The 24,022-nt window shown below is 40.1% G+C and overlaps 1 protein-coding gene across 3 annotated transcripts; it reads right to left on the bottom strand.

Annotated features, from left to right (window-relative positions):
* Positions 1-10,701: 10,701 nt before the first annotated feature.
* Positions 10,702-24,022, bottom strand: LOC131705059 (tetraspanin-1-like). 3 transcript variants are annotated; one of them, XM_059007180.1, is made up of 8 exons: positions 23,757-23,925; positions 19,098-19,196; positions 17,116-17,313; positions 16,883-16,957; positions 16,055-16,162; positions 15,626-15,778; positions 12,258-12,341; positions 10,702-11,442 (listed from the first exon to the last, which is right to left on the bottom strand). In XM_059007180.1, exons 2-8 carry the CDS (start codon positions 19,164-19,166, stop codon positions 11,377-11,379), a joined length of 753 nt encoding a protein of 250 aa, XP_058863163.1. In that variant the 5' UTR covers positions 19,167-19,196; positions 23,757-23,925; the 3' UTR covers positions 10,702-11,376. The 3 variants fall into 3 exon arrangements, 1 of the variants encoding a protein (XP_058863163.1); XR_009310148.1 differs by lacking the exon at positions 19,098-19,196 and having other exon boundaries at positions 23,757-24,022; XR_009310149.1 differs by lacking the exons at positions 17,116-17,313; positions 19,098-19,196 and having other exon boundaries at positions 23,757-23,918.

Raw genomic sequence — 24,022 nt, 5'->3', positions numbered from 1 at the left:
CTCTCCAGGCAAGCTCAAAGCAGGTTCATGAATGTATGTAAAAATGTATTTGCATTTTTGTAAAAAAAAAAAAAAAAAAGAAAAGTATTTAATGTACTTAATTTTAATAATAATATTTCATTTTATGTGCCGTATTTCACTGTATTTAATGTATTATGCATTGATCCTCACTATCTTGTAAAGCGTTTTGTGATGGTGGTCCACTCTGAAAGGCGCTATATAAAATAGATTGATTGATTGATTGATTGATTGACTGATTGACTGACTGATTGACTGATTGACTGATTGATTGATGTAAACAGCAATTCAGATACACCTGAATTGACTTACTCTTTCTAATGACGCATCCACGTTAACAAAGCATTGCGTGTGAAGGTTTACGCGCTTCAGGGATTAAGCAGCCGTGGCGCACACTTTTCTGGACCCGATCTTCGTCTGAAGAGAAATCATCTGGGTTTGGAATAAGAGCTCGTTCAATTGTAAACGCTCAAAGCTGTGTTCGTTCAACAGCTTTTACTTGGCGTTTATAGCTGCGTTGGAGTTCGCCAGTTCTCAACCACCGTCATTTCTGTGATGAGTAATTCTGTGTCCCCAAATTGCCCCTCTTCAATGCCCAGTCCTGAACACAGCCGGATACTTCCTCAATCCAATCCTGCTCAGAAGCGGCTGGCCGCAGACAGAGACACACTTGCCCTCCGGATTCCCCTCGTTCCCTCTTATAACCTCGATTAACATTATCGCCTACCCGCTTTTATTGTACAGAAAATCCGTTCTGCTTCGATTTTATTCAGGAGATTTTAGGGCTTTGACGAGCAAACTTTTTCATAACATTCTTTAAAAAAATGTAATAGTGCGATTCAAATATTCTTTAGTTTCTAATTCCCTGGAAAGTATGACTTGCACCGTCCCGTATAAGCGTTTACCCCAGTGAAAGCATAGCACAGTGTAATACAGTACAGTGCAAGCATAGCAGAGTGTAATACAGCACAGCGCAAGCATAGCAGAGTGTAATACAGCACAGTGCAAGCATAGCAGGGTGTAATACAGTACAGTGCAAGCATAGCAGAGTGTAATACAGCACAGCGCAAGCATAGCAGAGTGTAATACAGCACAGCGCAAGCATAGCAGTGTAATACAGCACAGTGCAAGCATAGCAGTGTAATACAGCACAGTGCAAGCATAGCAGAGTGTAATACAGCACAGTGCAAGCACAGCAGAGTGTAATACAGCACAGTGCAAGCACAGCAGAGTGTAATACAGCATAGTGCAAGCATAGCAGAGTGTAATACAGCACAGTGCAAGCATAGCAGATTGTAATACAGCACAGTGCAAGCATAGCAAAGTGTAATACAGCACAGCGCAAACATAGCAGAGTGTAATACAGCACAGTGCAAGCATAGCAAAGTGTAATACAGCACAGTGCAAGCATAGCAGAGTGTAATACAGCACAGCGCAAGCATAGCAGAGTGTAATACAGCACAGTGCAAGCATAGCAGAGTGTAATACAGCACAGCGCAAGCATAGCAGAGTGTAATACAGCACAGCGCAAGCATAGCAGAGTGTAATACAGCACAGCGCAAGCATAGCAGAGTGTAATACAGCACAGCGCAAGCATAGCAGAGTGTAATACAGCACAGTGCAAGCATAGCAAAGTGTAATACAGCACAGTGCAAGCATAGCAGAGTGTAATACAGCACAGCGCAAGCATAGCAGAGTGTAATACAGCACAGTGCAAGCATAGCAGATTGTAATACAGCACAGTGCAAGCATAGCAAAGTGTAATACAGCACAGCGCAAACATAGCAGAGTGTAATACAGCACAGCGCAAGCATAGCAGAGTGTAATACAGCACAGTGCAAGCATAGCAGGGTGTAATACAGTACAGTGCAAGCATAGCAGAGTGTAATACAGCACAGCGCAAGCATAGCAGAGTGTAATACAGCACAGCGCAAGCATAGCAGTGTAATACAGCACAGTGCAAGCATAGCAGTGTAATACAGCACAGTGCAAGCATAGCAGAGTGTAATACAGCACAGTGCAAGCATAGCAGAGTGTAATACAGCACAGTGCAAGCACAGCAGAGTGTAATACAGCACAGTGCAAGCACAGCAGAGTGTAATACAGCATAGTGCAAGCATAGCAGAGTGTAATACAGCACAGTGCAAGCATAGCAGATTGTAATACAGCACAGTGCAAGCATAGCAAAGTGTAATACAGCACAGCGCAAACATAGCAGAGTGTAATACAGCACAGTGCAAGCATAGCAGAGTGTAATACAGCACAGCGCAAGCATAGCAGAGTGTAATACAGCACAGTGCAAGCATAGCAAAGTGTAATACAGCACAGTGCAAGCATAGCAGAGTGTAATACAGCACAGTGAAAGCATAGCAGAGTGTAATACAGCACAGTGCAAGCATAGCAGAGTGTAATACAGCACAGTGCAAGCACAGCAGAGTGTAATACAGCACAGTGCAAGCATAGCAGAGTGTAATACAGCACAGTGCAAGCACAGCAGAGTGTAATACAGCACAGTGCAAGCATGCTGAAGCATAGGGAAGCATTGTAAAGCCCAGAGAGGTGTGGTGAAGCATAGGGAAGCATTGTAAAGCACAGAGAGGTCTGGTAAAGCATAGGGAAGCATTGTAAAGCACAGAGAGGTGTGGTGAAGCATATTTAAAAACATGGTAAACTCTGGTAAATGCATAGTATAACAATGGGGCCAGCATGGGAAAACAGCAAAATTACTATGGTAAGATATGCCAGATACCCCATCAAATATACCAGATACCCCATCACATATAACAAATACCCCATCAAATATACCAGATACCCCATCACTTCTCAGAGAAACTGGAGGAACTCTGATCGGTACAGAGCAATGTGTGTTTTTCATTTCAGACCTAATGTATCCGTTATATCTTGTTGACAAATTGATAAAGTCTTTCAAATGAACAAATACTAGGAACGATTCTGTCGTGTGAAACTAGACCCGCTTTGTATGGTGCGCTAGGAAAGGGCGCGCCTTCGCGAGCTTCTCGCTCCCAAACCGTTAGTTTGTCGAGTACAGGACCTGGTCATGTTGCTGTCTGTGGTGAGAGAGTCCAGCAGATACCGGACACACACACACGCACGCACGCACGCACGCACACACACGCACGCACACACACACACACACACACCCGCACGCACACACACACACACACATACACGCACACACACACACACACCCGCACGCACACACACACACACACACACACGCACACACACACACACACACACACAGACGGCAGGACACCCTACCCCCAGGCAGCCTCAGGCAACACCCCCAGGCAGGCAGGCAAGCAGACAGGAGCTGCAGCGTGCGTTTAAATGCGTGAGCACGGAAGGTCACGTTGGAACAGCTACATTAAGTTCTGAAAGACACGGGCAACAACTGAGCGGGTACCAGGGTCCAAACCCCCAACAGCAATCCTTATAGACTCTTAGAAAGGGTAAAAAAACACATGGCTAGGGCAAATATAGAGAGCATGTTGTTTCATTATTCTTTCATTATTGAACCCCCCCCCCCCTCCCTCCTCCCTCCTCCCTCCTCCCTCCTCCCTCCTCCCTCCTCCCTAACACAGTCTAATGACAGTCGAGTGCACCGTGGTCTGGGGGATAGAGAGCTGGCACATCTGGCACATTAAATGCAGCGCTCAAGTGAGCCTCGTTTATTGTAGCGCTCTGCTTTCTTTGCCCGTCTTTCCTTTCTAAATGCGTTCTGTGTTCTTTTTTTTCCTGTGTGCCACTTAGCTCTGGCAAACGCCAAGCTGGGCTGCAGCATCGCCTGAACGCTGAAGCCACCTGCTCTCCAGTTACACAGCATCCCATCGCGACGGCGCTGTCCTGTTTCTTAACCCTTTAAGGGACATACAGCTCTGGCCAAAAGCATTGCCTCGCCCTATAGAATTAACAAATGTTGCTTCATAAAGTCGAATGAAACCTGCTGAATAATGTTACGTTACCATATTGAATTACACACCGCTGCGTGGTTTTCCCATATGAAAAACTGACTTTTTTTTTTTTTTTTTTTAAATGTGACATTTCAAAATCTAACATGAAATACTACTGTTCTACTATTATGGCTTCCGGTAGACTTTTTGCGGTATCATTTTGTAGTTTTTTTTTTTTTTTTTTTTTAATAAAATATCTAAATTATGTTCCTATAGGTTATTATTATTATTATTATTATTATTATTATTATTATTATTATTATTATTATTATTTTATTTTTTTAAATGATGTCTCAATTCTAAAATTCTAGGTATTGCAAAACGTTTGGCCACAGCTGTGTGTGTCCCACAAATGAAACACGATGCTGCCTTTCTCATTTCTGCGATGAGGTGCACGAAGCAACAGGGTTCAAAATGGACTCACAGGTTGGATCCGGTCATCCAAACGGTCAGTTTCCCCCTCGTTCTGCTTGAGTCGCTCTCCAATGTATTTGAAGAAGAACCCGTTAAATAATGTGAATCCCAAACTCCGTGACAATCCGATAAGCGTTTCTCCACATGCATGTCAGAGTGACAGACAGACAGACAGACAGACAGACAGACAGCTGTGTGGACAGACAGGCACCCCCTGTATCCTCGGATTCTGATATTATCAATCATTTCTGCTAACCCTTATAAAAGCTTAGCTCAGTATTTTTGCATGGTGTTGCAGATGCTTTAATCACAATGCATTTATCATAGTTTACCCTGGTTAGCCGTGTTTTTTAATATGCTTTTGCTATTCTTTGCAATGCTCACCTGTGCTTTGCCGTGCTTTCAGTGCGCTTCATTACACTTTGCTATGCTTTTACTACAATAAAATATTATAACGGTTGGTTTACCATGGTTTGTTTTTCAATATGCTTAACCATACCTCTGCGCTTTACAATGCTTCCCTATGCTTAACCATACCTCTGCGCTTTACAATGCTTCCCTATGCTTAACCATACTTCTCTGTGCTTTACAATGCTTCCCTATGCTTTACCAGACCTCTCTGTGCTTTACAATGCTTCCCTATGCTTTACCAGACCTCTCTATGATTTACAATGCTTCCCTATGCTTTACCAGACCTCTCTGTGCTTTACAATGCTTCCCTATGCTTTACCAGACCTCTCTGTGCTTTACAATGCTTCCCTATGCTTTACCAGACCTCTCTGTGCTTTACAATGCTTCCCTATGCTTTACCAGACCTCTCTGTGCTTTACAATGCTTCCCTATGCTTTACCAGACCTCTCTGTGCTGTACAATGCCTCCCTATGCTTTACCAGACCTCTCAGTGCTTTACAATGCTTCCCTATGCTTTACCAGACCTCTCTGTGCTTTACAATGCTTCCCTATGCTTTACCAGACCTCTCTGTGCTTTACAATGCTTCCCTATGCTTTACCAGACCTCTCTGTGCTTTACAATGCTTCCCTATGCTTTACCAGACCTCTCTGTGCTTTACAATGCTTCCCTATGCTTTACCAGACCTCTCTGTGCTTTACAATGCTTCCCTATGCTTTACCAGACCTCTCTGTGCTTTACAATGCTTGCCCATGCTTTATTTCACTTTGCTATGCTTTTACTATGGGGAACTTTTATAAGGGAGCTAATGTTACGAGCAAGTTTCATGCCAATGGGACGAGCAGTTTTTCAGATATGGAGAGAAATCTGTGAAGTGTGACCTACATAGTTATATCTGTACTACCAAACAAACTCTTAGAGAGTGAAACAGAAACAGTGCCTGTTCCCTTCTCGTCTGATCCTGACGTGTGACGTGCCAGTGCCTGCTTAATGAGGAGGGGCCGATAGAAATACACCGAATGAGTACTTACAGCTGGCAGGACCGCTAAGTATCCACAAAAAAAACTAAACCGAAAAAAAAACACTCACTACTTTCAATAACAAACGCGCACCTGCACCCTGTCGCTGTATCGCTTCGTGTTTGTAGTTCGTTTTCCTTGAATATTCTGTTTTATAGCAGAACACTTTAGAGATTAGCTCCCCAATCCCCCAATTATGGAAAGCGCTGTCTTTTTTGTCAGAGAAGCTCGAAGTCTTTCTGTATTTAACTCAAGAGTGACGGTTTATTTATACACACAGGCCTTTTTAATATAGTCTTTTTAGTATTACAGTTTTTTTTTTATAAATATGATTGGAAATGTATTGACTTTTATTTGAAATAGTCTTTATTATCATTTTTTATGCTATTTTAATGTTTTATTACGCTGTGTGTGTATTATGTTTTCTGTAAAGCACCTTGGGGTCTATGACGTAAGGTGCTATATAAATGAAATAAATAAAAAAATTAAATAAATAGTGAGATTTTAGGAACAAGTATTCAGTGCTAGTGGTGGCCTGTGAAATCTAGCCATTGAAGTGATTTCCAGTGAGCAGGACCCAAATTCAATTAAATCTTAGCAAGGAAGTGACGAATTCATGCAGCAAACACAGAGGTCCGGGGTGTAAAAGACGGGCCCAAGTGGCCAACACTGAATCCCGCATGATAGACGCTGTTTCATCGTTAACTGAACTACCAAAAAGTACCATATAATCTGAACGCCGTCTCTAAACAACATCGTCTTTTCATAACACAGCCCTTAATGCTCGCGTTAGAAATGGATGCAGCAACTCAAAAATTACTTTAAAATGAGCTAAACTGTAGCTATAGGCAAGCTCTGCAAAACACACCCTGGTAGTTAAAGATTAGGCCTACTGCTGCTTTCGCGTTCACAGTATATATATATATATATATATATATATATATATATATATATATATATATATATATATATATATATATATATATATGTTGCCAGGCAAACGTCTGTGTGGCCAATTGTCTGGTAAACAAATAAAACGCTGTTGTCAAGGTTTGACTACCGAATAGAACATTACATTGGATGTTTAGCATGTTTATCTTTCAACGTTTCGATTATCTACGGCGCTCACTTGCAGCAAATTCATGAAAATGAACGACATTTAATTTACAACAATGTTAGCAGCATGGAACGGTTCACTTGTATCCAAAAGAAACTTCGGTTTGTTTTGAAAACATAGACTCTCTCTCTCTCTCTCTCTCTCTCTCTCTCTCTCTCTCTCTATGTAAAATGGAGTTGTATAATAATAATAATAATAATAATAATAATAATAATAATAATAATAACTTAAACTGCAAACTTAAGCGCGCAAATATACCAATATGATAAACTTTTATAGAAAGCTGGCACTATCGCACTGCAGTGTAGTTGGTGTTTTTTTAATGGATCTCTAAGGGAACGTAAATGTTACATGACAAGCAAATTGTTTCCACTCATGTTGCAGTAATTGCCGTTAAGTACCCTTATCTCTCGACGCTGAACAAAACCTGACTCCGCCGCTAATAAGCAAAAAACAAACCCCAAAAAAACAAGAGTTAACCTCGGGAGACGAGCTGCTAGCGCGGAGATGAGTTGTTCCTATCTTATGCCAAAGACGAGTCAATTAGAGGTGCAGGGATGTTTGCTGACATGGAGAAAGTGCAAAGCAATCGTCTCTAAATTGCCAAATAGCTTGAAAAAACTAAATAGATGCCGACAGATGACTGAGTCTACCAGAGCGAGCCTAGAATCACATCTGCCTGAGACAAACTACCTCTGTACCGCTGAGACCCCAGAAAGACGCTCCTCATTAGCCGTGAACAGTTACTTAAACAGAGAAGAGGGGTCACTCGAACCAAAGGCTTGATACAATACGGAAATCCCGTAAGACATTGTACCCTCATGGGCCGACAGGAAAAGCGGTTTTTTTTCCTCCAAGTGTAAGCTCGTGTTTCGTCTCATATTCTTCAGGGAGTCAATTATGCTGTTAGTTAAACAGAAATTACGGGGCCATGATAAATTGCACGTCGTGTAATGTGGGGTATTTAGTAAGAAATGTTAAATAGTGGGTAGCTTCAAATGTTCTTTTAATTTGCTGCATTTTTACTTTCCCCTCACTGAGTGGTTAGGTTCTCTCTCTCTCTCTCTCTCTCTCTCTCTCTCTCTCTCTCTCTCTCTCTCTCTCTCTCTCTCTCTCTCTCTCTCTCTCTCTCTCTGTTATTTTAACCACACAGTAACGTGTAGGAATAAAAGTTGAAAAAAGCAGTCAAGTTTGCTTTATCAACATACTTGAAACAATTATAAATATTCTTTGCAAAGAAAAAAACCCAACCAAGTAGAGCAGGAAGTGTAAACTACAATACAAAACATGCCACCTGCTGACATATTGCAGTAAGGAAGTGCATGTTAAATAATAATAATCTTTAATAATCTTTATATAGCGCCTTTCATAGTGGACCTCCATCACAAAGCGCTTTACAGAGGCAGGCTGTGAAATGTGCATTACACGCAGAGTCACTTCCAATAGGACATTGATTTAACATCTCATCCGCAGGACGGAGCACAAGGAGGTGAAGTGACTTGGTCAGGGTCACACACAGTGGCAGAGGTGGGATTTGAACCGGTGACCTTCTGGTTAAAAGCCCTGGACTTTAACCACTGGACCGCACTGCACATCATCACGCACAGGTTTCTGTGTCTCAGAGCCGGATCACTGACACACCTAACGAGGTATTACAGTATTACAATCTTGTAAATGGCCAGCAGCAAGCTATTTAATAAAACTTAAGCTTAACTTAGTGAATTGGGTAAAAAGTATAAAAAGGATTTTATTGTACAAGACATTCTTGATTAAACAGGTTATTTATAATGAATAACTATATAAGCAGTATATAATAATGTTATTATTTATTTATTGCAGGGTGATTAGAACAGGACCTGGGGTTCACACCTCACCCTGAAGACAGAGCACAAGGAGGTGAAGTGACTTGCTCAAGGTCACACAGTGAGTCAGTGGCTGAGGTGGGATTCACAGCCAGCAGCCTCCTAGTTCCAACCCGTTTCTTTAACCGCTGGAGCACACAGCCTCCACACAATATAACTATTAACAGAAAATAATAACAATTAAAAAAAAAACTGTTGTAAAAACATTTTCAGCAAGTGGTCTGCGCCATCACACATAAAACTAAGCAAGAAAAAAAGATAGTCACAGTTGGGCATTCACATTGTAAGAAATCTGATTTAATGCACTGCTTCAAGCAGATGCATTTAAAATCAGACGATTTAAATGCAACGCACACAAAATAACTTTGGTAAAAGGTACAGAAAGTACAAATGCATTTACCTTTGTATATGTTGCTCTTTGTGAAAGAAGGAATGCTTTAAAAGCTGCTTGCAGATCCACAGAAGAATAAACACAAAATAGTACAATATAGCCCCTCTTATTAATGCACAACGTCAGAATAGGGCTAGGCCTCTTAAAAAAAAAAAAAAATAAAGATCTCCAAAACTGCACGTCTGACTGGAACGAATTCAGCCACGTCGAGAGACATTTACCCTACAAGACCATCCGTGCAAAATGTTGTGCCAGTCCATTTAACAGGCTCGAAATTCTTAAAGTGCAAAAGTTGGTGTTTAACAATAAAGAGAACTCAACCCTGTGGTGATACCGCATCACTAGAATTAACAGTTCAGTTTATACTGCAATACCCGACACACTCAGCTGTATTTACAGTAGCATTTCATCTGCGAGTAGAAGCGACAGAAAATCAAAGTTTACATTTTTATAAGGTACATCACATACATGTGCACAGAAATCAGCTAAAACAACATCTGATGAAGACCAGTACTGTAAATGTGCCTCCAGAGACTCCAGAGATTATCAAATTCAGACTAAAGAAGCTCATCAAATACAGAGTACAAGTATTTGATCTAATAAGGTACTGGTCCTGATTTCTTCACGCTCCTGGTTGTCTGAATGTGAGAGTTCTTTAGCGTCACACTGCCTTTCTGTTCCTGTAGTCTGCACTACTGAACACGCAAGTTATTTCCCGCCAGCGAAAAAAAAGTCTGCCCCGTCTTTGAGCAGGACAGCCAGCTCGTTATCGTTTTGATCAGCTTGGTGTGCTTTCCAATAGCTTTGAAAAACATTATTCCATCACCCGAATAGACGACTCCCATGTACCACTGTGTACCGCTAACTGAGAGAGTTAAATTAACTTGATATTCTTCAGGAGTCGTTTACTTGCCTGGTGCCGGTCGGGTTCCAGCTACTCTTCATCTACCTTTCTGTTTTTTGTAAATTCGGATTCCAGTGCCTCCCCTTGCCCTCCCCTGCGGACACCCATGTTAACATGCACAGTATCTTTTATTATTATTATTTATTTCTTAGCAGACGCCCTTATCCAGGACGACTTACAATTGTTACAAGATATCACATTATACATTATTTCACATTATACAGATAACACATTATTTTTACATACAATTACCCATTTATACAGTTGGGTTTTTACTGGAGCAATCTAGGTAAAGTACCTCAAGGGTACAGCAGCAGTGTCCCCCACTGGGGATTGAACCCCCAACCCTCCGGTCAAGAGTCCAGAGCCCTAACCACTACTCCACATACCAAAATGTTATGTACGTAACTTAAAAATCACCACACATGCCTTATCATAAGCTCTTACCACCAGTTTTAACTCATTATTTTCTATGAGCTGTGCAACAACGGACGATAATACACAGGCTTCTCTCAAGAAACACAACAGCGCCACCCAGTGGCAAAAACACGTACAACAATTGACAAACTCACTGACTTTCTGCTTAGCTCACTCTTATTTGATCGATATTTCCCATGCTTTACCAAGTAAGATGTTTTCTCCAAAAAAAGTCTTACAGCATAAAATAAGTTGTAAAATGCTATGCAATATATAACAAACGTTTATTAAGTATTTTGTTAACAAATATTACAAAGACTTACACAGATACATACAATTTAAAAAGTTAAAGCTGCCGTTTAAAAAGCTAGAAACCTTTGTTTTTAATATAAATTAGTGGTGAGACTAATATTTGAATATTGAAAGTGCTTGAAATGTATTTGGTGGCTAAAATGACCATGTTTGTATTCACTCATGTAACAGAATCTATAAATTACTGTATGAAAAAGATGCAAAGGAAATCAATGCATGAATGACGTCTCAAATAAATAACATCCATTCTGCTGTGCAGAAGAGAGGGGTTCTTTCATTTCTTTAGTCGGCAATTTGAAGAGGTACCACCAGATTTATTGGTATTATTTAAAAACAGACCTACAACGATAAACAGAATACAAAAGGGGAAAAATAATCTGTTTTAAAGCAATTACATTTTTGTATGTATCGTTTGAAACTGCATAAGCAGCACAATGGTCACTGGGGGTCAAATCACTAAATAAACAGTAAGAACTGCTTTGGAAAAGGTGAAGAAACTGTGCAAGTATTCAGAAAACATCCTGGAATGTCTTCTGCTATTAGTCCTCTTTTCTAGGTTGTCCAATTCTTACAAACAAGACCGCGGACACGATCATAGTCCCCACCTTTAATAAAAAGAAAGAAATGGCATTAGATCTGAAGGTTCATTTAATAAATACTTCTGAAGTTAGGAACACACCTGCAGATCCCCCATAAACTCCATGATTTCCAACACAGGGGAGGGCTGAAAAGGACAGCTGTGTTTTGTTTCACCTGATAGGCACATCAGTGTTTTGCTACATTAGAAATCAGTAATTTGCAAAATTGAATCTCAGATGTATTTTCCAAAACGGTAAAGTGAAATGCTGTATAAAATACAACTTATATGACTTTGAGCGCTGTCTTTACACAGTATCATCTTTTAATATTCATCACAGCTTCCACAATATGAAATATACAAAACAGCAAAAGTGGACCTATTCGAAACATTTCTGCATATGTTAGTAGTGTGCTGATACTGGGACTTGTAATTGCCTTTAAGAAGAATTTATCGTCGGGTATTAAATAAATAATATTATAATACTGTCAGTTTATGGACTCGCTAGGGCAGTAAAAATGCCAGCTTCCAATCTGTAAAACATTCCAATCTTTAAAACATTCAATTGTGGAAGCTGTTTGACATTGATTGGCACTCTGTTGTAAAGTTGAGGGAAGGACGGGTTTTCTTGTTTTGAAATCAGCACATTAATGGATGGATTTATTTAATAAATTCTTCTTTAAAGGCAATTGGGAGTACGAGTGCGAGTATCAGCACACCGCTGGCGAATATATCCTGTGGTAGTTCCATTTAAAGGGGAAACAACTTCCATTGTAAATATCCCATGTGTGTCCCTTATGGGCAGCATTCCCAAATCACAGATCTTCTTCTAACTACACAAACCTCTAGTACGCAAATTCCAGCTGCCGTCGAACCAATAATCGTGCTTTGTTGCTGAATCACTGAAATCATCGTTCGGAAACAACCCTAAAATAAGAAAAAAGAGCTCATGGTGTCTGATATAATGTCACATGACGAACACAACAACTCGTTAGAAACAATGAGATGTACTCATTAGTGAGACAGTATGACAGCTACATAGAGGAGACAGCACGAGCATTCAGAGTACTGTAGTTACTCCGCGAGGGAGGATAGCTGCAGGCTGCATGTAACGTAATGTGACTTAAGAAGGAGACCACTTTCATATGCATTACAAGGCAGTACATATACAGCATCGCTTTCCTATGGTGCAACCGGAACATACACATATATGTGCAGCAGTGTGTAGTGGTTAGGACTCTGGACTCTTGACTGGAGGGTCATGGGTTCAATCCCAGGTGGGGGACACTGCTGCTGTACCCTTGAGCAAGGTACTTTACCTAGATTGCTCCAGTAAAAACCCAACTGTATAAATGGGTAATTGTATGAAAAAAATAATGTAATTGTATGTAAAAATATAATGTGATATCTTGTAACAATTGTAAGTCGCCCTGGATAAGGGCATCTGCTAAGAAATAATATATATATATATTATATATATATATATATATATATACATACACAGTAGATGTCGGTTATTAGCAACTCTGATAAAGACAACTTTCGGTTATTAACAACATTTTCATGGGAACCAATCCCATCCCACAGACTTCAATGTTAATGGTATTCGGATATTAGCAACTGCCTGCCGCTTAATGACAACTGTTTTACAGTTTCTATGGCTACGGCACACGAATACATCGCGCGCACGCATCGCAGCGTCTATTTATGTATCAGCTTTCACAACGCAGCTGTAAATTTATTAAGTCTGATTGTTGTCTGTCATCATGGCTTCAGAACGTGGAGACCTTTCTGTAGCCGATGAAGTTCAGATTCCGGAGGCACTACGTGAACAAGTACAGGCAGCCGAAAAGCTTGGCATCTCAAAACCTGTTGTGTCCTGCATTTTGAAATTGGAAGCTGCACGCACAACTGAGAGTGATTTACAGCTGGAGGTGGCGAACCGTAAAAAAACAAACAACATTGGACAGCTACTTCTTTTAAAATGATGCTTCTGTATTAAATGAACCCTTAGGGTTCATCCTAAGGAGGGAGGTATGTAGCAGGGCGATTGCCCTGCACGTGCGTATTTAGTGTTGGTATCATTTGTATGGGGAAATGGGTTTATTGTGTGTGGTTTTGGAGTTGATTTGTTTAATTGAATTATTGTTTTACAGACGGGCGCTCGATTGAGACTTGCTGCCTGCTAGGCTTGGTTGAGGGGAAGGGCAGCAGGTGATTGGCTGTGCTGGACCTCAATCAGCAGGTGGGCGGGTCTTGACCGAGTTTTCGTCAGTTCAAAAGCATCTGCGGGAGATGGTTCGGGGGACTGCAACGCCATGCCAGAGGGGAGCGGCGTGATACTCGGGAGGAGAGGGTCCGCGCTGCAGGAACGACAGCTACGCAACCCTGAGACTGCAAGCGGTGCTTGTGAAGGCAATGCCCAGCCAAGGCCGTATGAAGCAGCACGAGTCGTTGTATGAATACCGGCTCATGAGTAGGTTAGTTAGGGGATTGTGATCCCATGTGATGTATAGCGAGGGTTACGTAGTGTAGCCGGTTCCTGGAGCGGGACGCCTCGTTTATAAGGCTAGTGCTCGCCCTCTGGGGCACCTTTTATTTGTAGTTTTTGTACTGTGTTTTATTTTGCCTTTTGTACAGCTTGCTGTATGTGTCCTCTGTGCGTTACCATGGCTGGTAACGTCACATGACCACCTTTACTTTCGTTTCTGTTTGTATTAATAAATCCTGCGCGCCTGTGCCGGTGTTTCAACTCCACCCCCCCAGTGTCTCTCTGTGTTGTAAACAGCTGCTATCCACGCAAGTGACGTAAGACCCGGTTACACACTGTAAAGAACCAAGACGTGTTTTTCAGTGCTCTGTTTCTACAACTACAGTATACATCGTTTTTCCAGATACATACACTTGAAAATGTGGCCTTTCGCTTTATAACAATGTTCGGTTAATAACAACTTTTCACTGGGAACCGAGAGGTTGCTTCTAATCTGCTGTATATATATAATCTAGGGCTGGCAATGGAACCTGAAACAAGCAATGCGATTGGTCGAGCAAGGTTCCAGCTGTCTGTGTATTGGACGGATACGGACAGCTGGAGTCTTGTCACATATTCTAAATCACTGCGCTGCCTCACAGGACTTAAAGTAACGGTAGCCATCTTGTTTACAGTTACAGATGTACAGTAACTATCAAACTGAGTGACCAATTACCAGCAAAAAAATCCCAACAGTAGCAAGCAGACGTGAGATTTGGATGAAGAACAATTAAATGTACTGGAAGAAGTCAAACGGTAATTCGGGGGGTGGTGTCTGGCCTTGTCTACGAGCTTTTCTAAAAGTTTTCATGACTGACGGTTCTTGTTGGTTTTAAACTCGCTGTCAGCAGAGATGTTAAAACTTCTACTGTTCAAGTATCTATTTAGTCCAGCTCAGCGTTATAAAACTGGAGACTGAATACTGGTCCCCAGTTGAACTTCTTGCACTAGCATAAAATTCCCTTATGTTGTTGATTTTTTTTTTTTTTTTAAATTATTTCCTTAAAAGGAATGTCCATATTTTTAACCAGTCTTTAAGTACATTAACAGCCCATGCTGCAGTTTTTTCAATCTTTGTTTTCTTCTGTTTGATTTAGCTGTTCCTCATCTACTGTTATGTGTCTACTCTTGCTGGTGAACTTATTTGATTTATTTATTTTTTTCAGGTGGACTGCTGTCTTCACCCAGCAAGTTGGTGTTGTACCAGTTACCTAGAGTTTCATCCCCAAATATATTAAAGGAAACAGGTGGAATGTCACTCATTTTTTGGCAGTGGTTTTGTAACTAATAACAAATAAAATGTCAGTTTGTCATAGACTTTAGAATGCAGTGGTGCGTAGTGATTTATTAAGTGTGAAGTGGCTCATTAGTATGCAAGCAATGCTATACACTATATAGACGCACAGTCATGTGATGCTGTTTAACCAATCAGAGGTTACTTTTCCAAGCCATGTTATAAAAATGCAATAAGACCCTTCAGGGTGTCCGTACACGTCAAATATACAGACTTCATCTCGTGCCGAACAACGACCCGAGGTGTTTGTATATTAGACGTATACGGACACCCTGTCGGCCCTTACTGCATACATATATGTATATATATATTAAGAAGATATAAATCAATACATTTTATGTTTAAAACAAAAAAAAAAAAGTTTTTTTATGTAGAAAGATAAAATACCTTTGCATGAATGAGAGTCGTTTTCATATTCTTTCCATCACATGCTGGTTCTTTTAGGTTCACACAGCAGGTCTTGGGGTAAGACAGCCCTGTGGAGGTACTGAACTGGGATCCAGTGAAATCTGTATAGTTATCGAACCCACAACAATGATACTGAAGGGGGGGGTAAAAAAAAACATGCTTTTAAATTTTCATGTGGTAAAGCATGTTCAAATGATAAACTATGGTAAAGGGATCATATAAGTGCAACATCACTGTGGTAAACTTGTATAGAGTTGTGTCAAATTCTGGTAAACTGTATATTTGTTTGGCAATGTCAATTGCACTGCTGTCTCCTGAAAGCAAACTTGTGATCGAAGAAGCTAATTAAGCCACTGCCCTGCTATAATTAAATATTTTGTTATTGATGCAACTAGTATTTTTCCTTACCTTTAACATAATGAGGTTCCATGACTGCGATATTGTATCTGTTGCGACAGGACCAGCGTAGGCATTCATTAAGGAGTCCCGGCTGGTGTTACGCACAACAGACTCCACCTGAAATAACAGTAATTATATGACTGAGAGAACATTCTCAGAAATGACTTGCATATCCATCTGAGTAGTTTCCTTCACTAGGATGGCCCCAGGTTTGTTTGTTTGTTTGTTGCTGCAGTGCATTCTGGTACTTGTAGTCCTGCTTGTAAAAACATAAAATGAAAGATGCTAGAATGCATTGGGGTGCGATTTAAACAAACCGAATTGTCAAAGCTGCCCTGTGAACTGTGTGAGTCATATAGTCACCCTGGCCAGGTCATATTTATCTTTAAATAACTGAGGTGTTTTTGCATAAATACGCGTGCCTGTTGTCTAACCATGACTGCTGGGTGTTTAACGAGCTGAAGAACTTCATTTTGTAATTTAGACTGATATTTATATGAACGTAATTAAGAATTCATCTTGATCTGGTGAACCAGAAAGCAGTTCTGTATGTTTGTGTTAAACAAGCACTAACCAATGTTTTAACATTCATGTTCCTACAACTTACTATTAGCCATCCATAACTTCAAAACGCTCAATCACAATTCTAAGGTAAAACTATATACCTTGTATAGAATCAGCAATATATTCACACTATTGTGACTTTTTTTCTGTTGATGCTAGCTTGATTCTGTGTATTTTTTCAACTCAAGCCATCAGTTCGTTCACAAGTCATGTGACTTTTATAGAAACAAACATGTAAGTGCAAGCTTTAAAATAAAAAAAAAATCCACTTACTATATCCTTATAGATGAAGATGAGCACAGCTCCAACAACCTCAGCAATGTATATAATTGAAACTACGCAAAAGAACTGTTGAGAAAAACACAAATGTCATTATGCATTAATACAGCAGGGAGGTGATAAAGTTCTTGTGCTGTCGAAATTATATTTACATCATATAAATATGTCACAGTACACGACTGCAAAACACTATCAGAATCTCTTAAACAGCAATACTGCAATCTTACTAGCAGAAGAAGGCATCGGTTCTCTTTCCATGCTCCACAACACCCAATAAGACCAATGACTACAAGCACAGATCCAACACCGATACAGATGTACCCAATATTGATAAACTGTGTTGAGAAAGACCCTATAGCTTGTATGAAGGAGCCTGCTCCATATTTAATCCAGAGGCCTAGTCCAAACAACACACCGCCCGCAATCTGGAAAACAAAGACAAGGGTCAAGACACGAAATACGAGGAGGGTTACCTGAGAATGGATAGGTGCAGTAATACCACACTGATACCAATACTTCTGATGGAAGTGGAGGCGAATGTGTGATTGTTACGGATAGAAAATCGAATTCACTTCTCCTAAATGAAACAGTCTTCTAGAGTGCAAGAATCAGCATTTTAGAGTTTGTAGCGATGGGTGGTAGATAAATAATAATGCTCTAAGGCCCTGTCCACACTATGCCTTTAAACCGGCTTAAAAGTGCTAAATACGGTCAGCGTCCACACTGCACAGCGTTTAATACCGTACTTGAGACCACCTCAGTGGGCAGTCTCGAGTCCGGTTCTAAATTACATCACATCAGGTAGTGCGGTTTGTCAGAAGTGTGGACACTGTAATACCAAACTACTACATTTTTTGTGTAGCCTCCAATATCCCAGAATGCTTTGTGATGTTTGGCTACATACTCAGAGCAGGCACCTGAAGGACTTGCTGTCAGTGTACACTCCGCACAGTGTATTCATTTTTATGCTTACTAAAAAAAAAAAACTGTCCGGACATCTCTGTTAAACTAGTGGGGAAAATAACAAAAGCACAACGTTAAATTAGGAGACAACAAAAATGAAATGCGAGTTAAAAATAGGATCGGGGATGAACAATTCACATCACGAGTGTGTGTGTGTGAGAGTGTGTGTGTGAGTGTGTGTGTGTGAATATGTGTGTGTGTGAGTGTGTGTGTGTGTGTGAGTGTGTGAGTGTGTGAGTGTGTGTGTGTGAATATGTGTGTGTGTGAGTGTGTGTGTGTGTGTGAGTGTGTATGTGTGTGTATATGAGTGTGTGTGTGTGTGTTCGCATTTACTTTTTCCAAAATACTTTTATTTATTTTTAGCAAAATGCACTTCTATTCATTTCCATTGTTCATTGCGCTGCTAGGAACTGTAACCGAAATGTTCTAATAGTGTGTGGAAGCATTACGCCCGACTAAACATGAAACGGTACTTCAGTGTGGACGCTTGTGCTGAATTCATGAAAACGTTTCTTAGTATGTTTCTCAAGATCGGTGATGTAGAGTGGACAGGGCCTAAATCTTATCTCGCATGTTCTTCTATTTGAGACAGGTCTGCTCAAGTTTTGAAAGAATTAAATGAACTGCAAGTTGAAGACATGTTTCATTTTAAAAGATGGAATCTGGTACTCCACTAGGTTACAGCAAACTATTTTCAGGGATTCTGTATCACTTCCTTATTATTATTATTATTATTATTATTTATTTCTTAGCAGACGCCCTTATCCAGGGCGACTTACAATTGTTACAAGATATCACATTATTTATTTATTTTTACATACAATTACCCATTTATACAGTTGGGTTTTTACTGGAGCAATCTAGGTAAAGTATCTTGCTCAAGGGTACAGCAGCAGTGTCCCCTACCAGGGATTGAACCCACGATCCTCCGGTCAAGAGTCCAGAGCCCTAACCACTACTCCACACTGCTGCCTTAGCCATTTCAATTCAGCAGTGTGTTGGGCAGTGGGGTGGGAGGAGGGGGTGCTGGTTGGTATTGATGGGGTGAGGACAGTGTTACTGTTTCTATGAAATGATAAAAAGAAATCTACACTACCTGAGGCATGACTTGGAAACAATCATTTCTTTAAGTGTAGAACCAGATATCATGCCTTAAAATGCATCTACTTCAAAACTGAACATTTGAGCAACATAGTGAATGTAAACTGGGTATCCACTAGGTTATATAAAGTTATGGACTACTTACAAAAATGACTCCAGAGAAGAACATCATCAAGTATTTGAAACATGCATACAAGTTAGTAAATTCAGCCATTTTTATGCAGTCCCTGAAGGTTCAGTTAATCTGTAAATATATATATATATACATATAGATTAAAACTGGCTGCACATTTGAACAACAGGCGTGTTTTAAACACATTATTAAAGCTCTATTTCATACATTTTGACTGCTAAGTTGTAAACACACTCTGGACGCGGTTTACCTAAAAACAACACGGCAGATGTCTTCAAAACCAAACCTTGTATGCCAGAATGCAGGTTTATTAATAATAGGCTTGTGTTCATTAATAACGTGATTAATTATCGGTATGTAGCCTAAATGCTACAAAACACAATGGTTGTTACATTTCCCTAAATCAATACTTCTAAATAATTGCAATGGGTGGTTGGTAGGTAGGTTTTAAAAATGTTTTTGTTTAAAGTAGAGCAGAAATATGAAATGTATAACAATCTAACAAAAATTGTACATCTAAATGTTCCAGAACGACTCTACTGGGGTTGCCACCTGTCTGGGTTTGACCCGGACAGTCCAGGAACTGGCATCAGTGTCCAGGTGGCAGGAATTAACAAGCCCGGATGCCCTAATCTCTGTGTTTAAGTGAAACACAAAAGAAACACCAACCTTCCTTTCATATTTTCTTTGACATACATTAGTTGCTTAAAGGATTTCCACTCTTATGAGAAATGTACTGTTTAGTACTGACTAACGAACTGACTTGACTCATTTTGTCTCTTTTTACCAACACACAACCACTGTGCTGTCGTTTTGTAGTTTTTAACATGTACTAATAAAATTTGTTAATATTTATTAGAGGGGGTGAAGTTTGCCATGACATAACGGCTGTAAAATAATTCTGACCGTCACAAACAGGCTTTTCATGATAACGGATGGATGAACAAACAGGCTTTTCAGGCTCAGAAATCCAGTGACTGTCTGGAAAAATTACTGGTAAAAAAAAAAAAAAATCTGAGGTAGTCGCTTCAGAAATTGCATTGAGTCACCATGGTGTTACTCATCACCACGGCTACTGGTTGATACCGCGCACCAGCGACCCCTGTAGTCTGGCCGGGCGCCTGCGGGCTTGCCTGTAAGCTGCCCGAGAGCTGCGTTGTCCTCCGACGATGTAGCTCTTGGGTGGCTGCATGGTGAGTCCGCAGTGTGTAAAGAAGCGGTCGGCTGACGGCACACGCTTCGAAGGACAGCGTGTGTTCGTCTTCGCCGCTCCCGAGTCAGCGCGGGGGTGGTAGCGGTGAGCCTAAAAATAATTGGAAATTCTAAATTGGGAGAAAATAATAAATAATTGCCGACTACTACATTTAAAATATATATATATATATATATATATATATATATATATATATATATATATATATATATACACACTACCGGTCAAAAGTTTTAGAACACCCCCATTTTTCCAGTTTTTATTGAAATTTAAGCAGTTCAAGTCCAGTGAATAACCTGAAATGGTACAAAGGTAAGCAGTAAACTGCCAGAGGTTAAAAAAAAAAAGTTTAGGTTACCAAAAACTGAAAAATAATGTACATTTCAGAGTTATACAAAAAGGCCTTTTTCAGGGAACAAGTAATGGGTTAACAACTTACAGCTGTTCTGCAGCAATGGAAGTAAATTAAGCCTTGAAAGTTGATGCTAACAATTCCTACAGGTGTCCCAACTTTTGTTGATTACTTACAAACCCTCTGTCTGTATAAAAGCAGTGTTGGAACAGACTGTGTTACTACACCCTCTTAAGCATTATTTGGACAGTATTGTACTGCAGGAAGTAGTATATTGCTCTCATAATGGCGAGAAAAAGGCAATTAACAAAGGAAGACAGACAGACCATTATAACCCTTAAAAGTGTAGGTCTTTCCTTTAGAGAAATTGCAAAGAAAGCCAAGGTGTCAGTGAGTACAGTTTCCTACACCATCAAAAGGCACTTGGAAACTGGAGGAAACTCTGACAGGAAGAGGTCTGGCAGACCCAAAGCCACAACAGAATCAGAAGACAAGTTTCTGAGAGTCAACAGCTTGCGTGATAGGTGGCTCACAGGACAACAGCTTCAAGCACAGCTTAACACTGGTCGAAGTAAGCAAGTCTCAGTTTCAACTGTGAAGAGAAGACTTCGAGCTGCAGGTTTGACAGGTCGAGTGGCAGTAAGAAAGCCATTGCTAAGATGGCAAAATAAAAAAAGAGGCTTGCCTGTGCCATGAAGCACCGCCAGTGGACTACTGAAGACTGGAAGAAGGTCTTATGGACCGATGAATCAGATGAATCGGTTCATCACGCAGGGTTTTTGTACGCCGTCGAGTAGGTTGGTTCCTCGGTGTGTGACACCAACTGTCAAACATGGAGGAGGAAGCGTAATGGTCTGGGGCTCTTTTGCTGGATCCAGAGTCGGCGACTTGCACAGAGTGAGTGGCACCCTGAACCAAAACTGCTACCACAGCATTTTGCAGCGCCGTGCAATACCCTCTGGTATACGCCTAGTTGGTCAGGGGTTCATCCTACAGCAAGATAATGACCCAAAACATACCTCCAGGCTATGTCAGAACTACCTTAGAAGAAAAGAACAAGACGGTAGGCTTCAAATCATGGAATGGCCAGCACAGTCTCCAGACTTAAACCCCATCGAGCTGGTTTGGGATGAACTGGACAGAAGGGTGAAAGCAAAGCAACCTACAAGTGCAACACATTTGTGGGAACTTCTGCAACAGTGTTGGGAAGAACTTTCTGAACAATATTTGATTTCCATTGTAGAAAAAATGCCATGAGTGTGTTCGGCTGTTATATCTGCAAAAGGTGGCTACTTTGATGAGTGAAAAATTTAGATTAAATTTTGTTAAACAAAACGATTCCATGATTTCTTTTTTATCTCCAATTGTTTATTTGTTCTATGCTTTAATTTCAGAGTACATTGAGACATTAAACTGCGTAAATTTCAATAAAAACTGGAAAAATTGAGGTGTTCTAAAACTTTTGACCGGTAGTGTATATATATTCTCCATATGAACTCATGACCTGAGTAAGATCATGGCAAGTTATTTGGCAACTTTGGTGCCACTCATTATTAAACTAATCGGGCAGTTTCATTTTGGCGGGCGTCACAAATCTCCGCCCATTTTGCTTGGTGAAAACAGCGGTATTGATTAATGTTTTCTTTAGTGTGGAGCAACGAGCTGAATATGTGAACGAACATTGCTGCACATTATTGATTAGAAGGCAAAAGTCCACTTCTGGGTCCCCGCCATAACTACTTAATAGATATTAGAAATATGTACCACAATGTGTTTTACACTGTATACTGTTACATATTATTATTATTATTACTTATTATTATTACTTATTAGAAGATGCCCTTACCCAGTACAGTGATCAATGTTTTACTTTGTTCCGATCCTATTTTCTGTTATGAGGAGGACTAATAAACGAATCAGGGTTTGATGAAAAATCAATTTAAGACGGTGTACAGTATATGCAACACAGAATCCCATCACATTCCCTCTTACTCAGCTTTGAGCAGCCGTGTCATAAACTTTTTTTTTTCTAGTTAATGGTAATTCATCTAAACAGAAACACAACAGAGAAGCAGACAGAATATATTACTGTAGATAAGTAATAAGAAAAAAAACCTAAAAACTAAAATAACAAGGATTATCTGTTCTAATCCAAGGCTATCAGTGTAGCATGGTCAGGTCCTATTGTAGGTGAGTACCCAGGGTCTGGAAAGTGTGATTTCACAGAATACTATGGATTTGAAACTGGTCAAGTCAAGTACATTTTTTTAAGTAGTGTCTGATACATTTAAATAAAACAGAGGGGTATTTCAGCCCCTTATGCACTGTTTATACTTTTGAATAATTTGTTCATAGCACAGTTGTTATTTTTAATACATATTTTGTATAACATCACCCCTTTTTTAGGATATCTTGAAACAAAACTCCCTCTCTACAGCAGCTACTCCACAGTGTAGTATTTCTTAACGCCTGTAATTTAAGGTTTAACACTGGTGTTATTTTACACCTCATGACTGAGTGATAACTGCAGAGGGTACTACAGCGTTTGTTATTAAAGTTTCAGTATTTCCTTGTTTACGGTGAATTGGTTATCATTTATCAGTTATTTTTTAAGTCTTATTTTGTATTTTAAAAATGTATCGTCTACCGATATCTCTCGATTTTAGAAGTGTTTATTAATTGGCACTCAAATTGTCTTTTATGTTTACATGTCGAAAATAAATTAATATTAACCACACGTCTGCTCCAGGCGGCTGCGCATTTCTGAGTACCTGAACTTTTTTGTTGAGAATTTCACAATACTGTGTATACTGCATGCGTATTGATTTGTACCGATATCTGGTGGTATTGTGTTAAATTGTACTACAGTATACTGCAGTTTAAATAGACCAAGGCTGACTCACAGAAATATGTCCGGTTTACATTTTGTGTGTGTGTTTAGAAAATATGAACTGTATAATATCCATTTCATAACAAAAATAATATATAAAAATGTTCCTGAACGACCCTACCCTCGAATTCAGCAGGTCAGACAGTACGGGTACATGGTCCTAAAAAGTGTACCGCGTCGTATGAAATTATAATAAGTTACTAGAAATTTACTTACCGTTTTGTTTATATTTTAAAACAGTCTGAGATTTGCAGCCGCGGTCCAGGCTTCACGCATGCGCAGTGACCGGCAGGGCGGGCTTCGTCTCAAACGGCTTTTCGCGTCGAGTCGCGCGTGGCGGCGCTGTTGCAGGCTCGAGCGCGCACGCGTCCTGGTTTCTGAACGGTTTTTTTTTTTTTAAATACGCCTCAGACATCGTAAATAAACCCGCCGGCGTTTTAAAAAGCAGAGCTTTTTTTTCGATGGATTAACTTAATAAAATG

Source organism: Acipenser ruthenus, chromosome 34, assembly GCF_902713425.1.
Source record: "Acipenser ruthenus chromosome 34, fAciRut3.2 maternal haplotype, whole genome shotgun sequence".
NCBI classification, from domain to species: domain Eukaryota; kingdom Metazoa; phylum Chordata; class Actinopteri; order Acipenseriformes; family Acipenseridae; genus Acipenser; species Acipenser ruthenus.
The sequence above is the reverse complement of the archived record's forward strand: the minus strand, read 5'-3'. Positions and strand labels throughout refer to the sequence as shown.

Coding starts and splice junctions, on each gene's coding strand:
- LOC131705059 (XM_059007180.1), bottom strand. CDS start 19,166: ATGGCTGAATTTACTAACTTGTATGCATGTTTCAAATACTTGATGATG. Junction 16,958..17,115: donor ACCGATGCCTTCTTCTGCTA/GTAAGATTGCAG, acceptor TTTTCTCAACAG/TTCTTTTGCGTAGTTTCAAT. Junction 15,779..16,054: donor GGAACCTCATTATGTTAAAG/GTAAGGAAAAAT, acceptor CCCCCCCTTCAG/TATCATTGTTGTGGGTTCGA.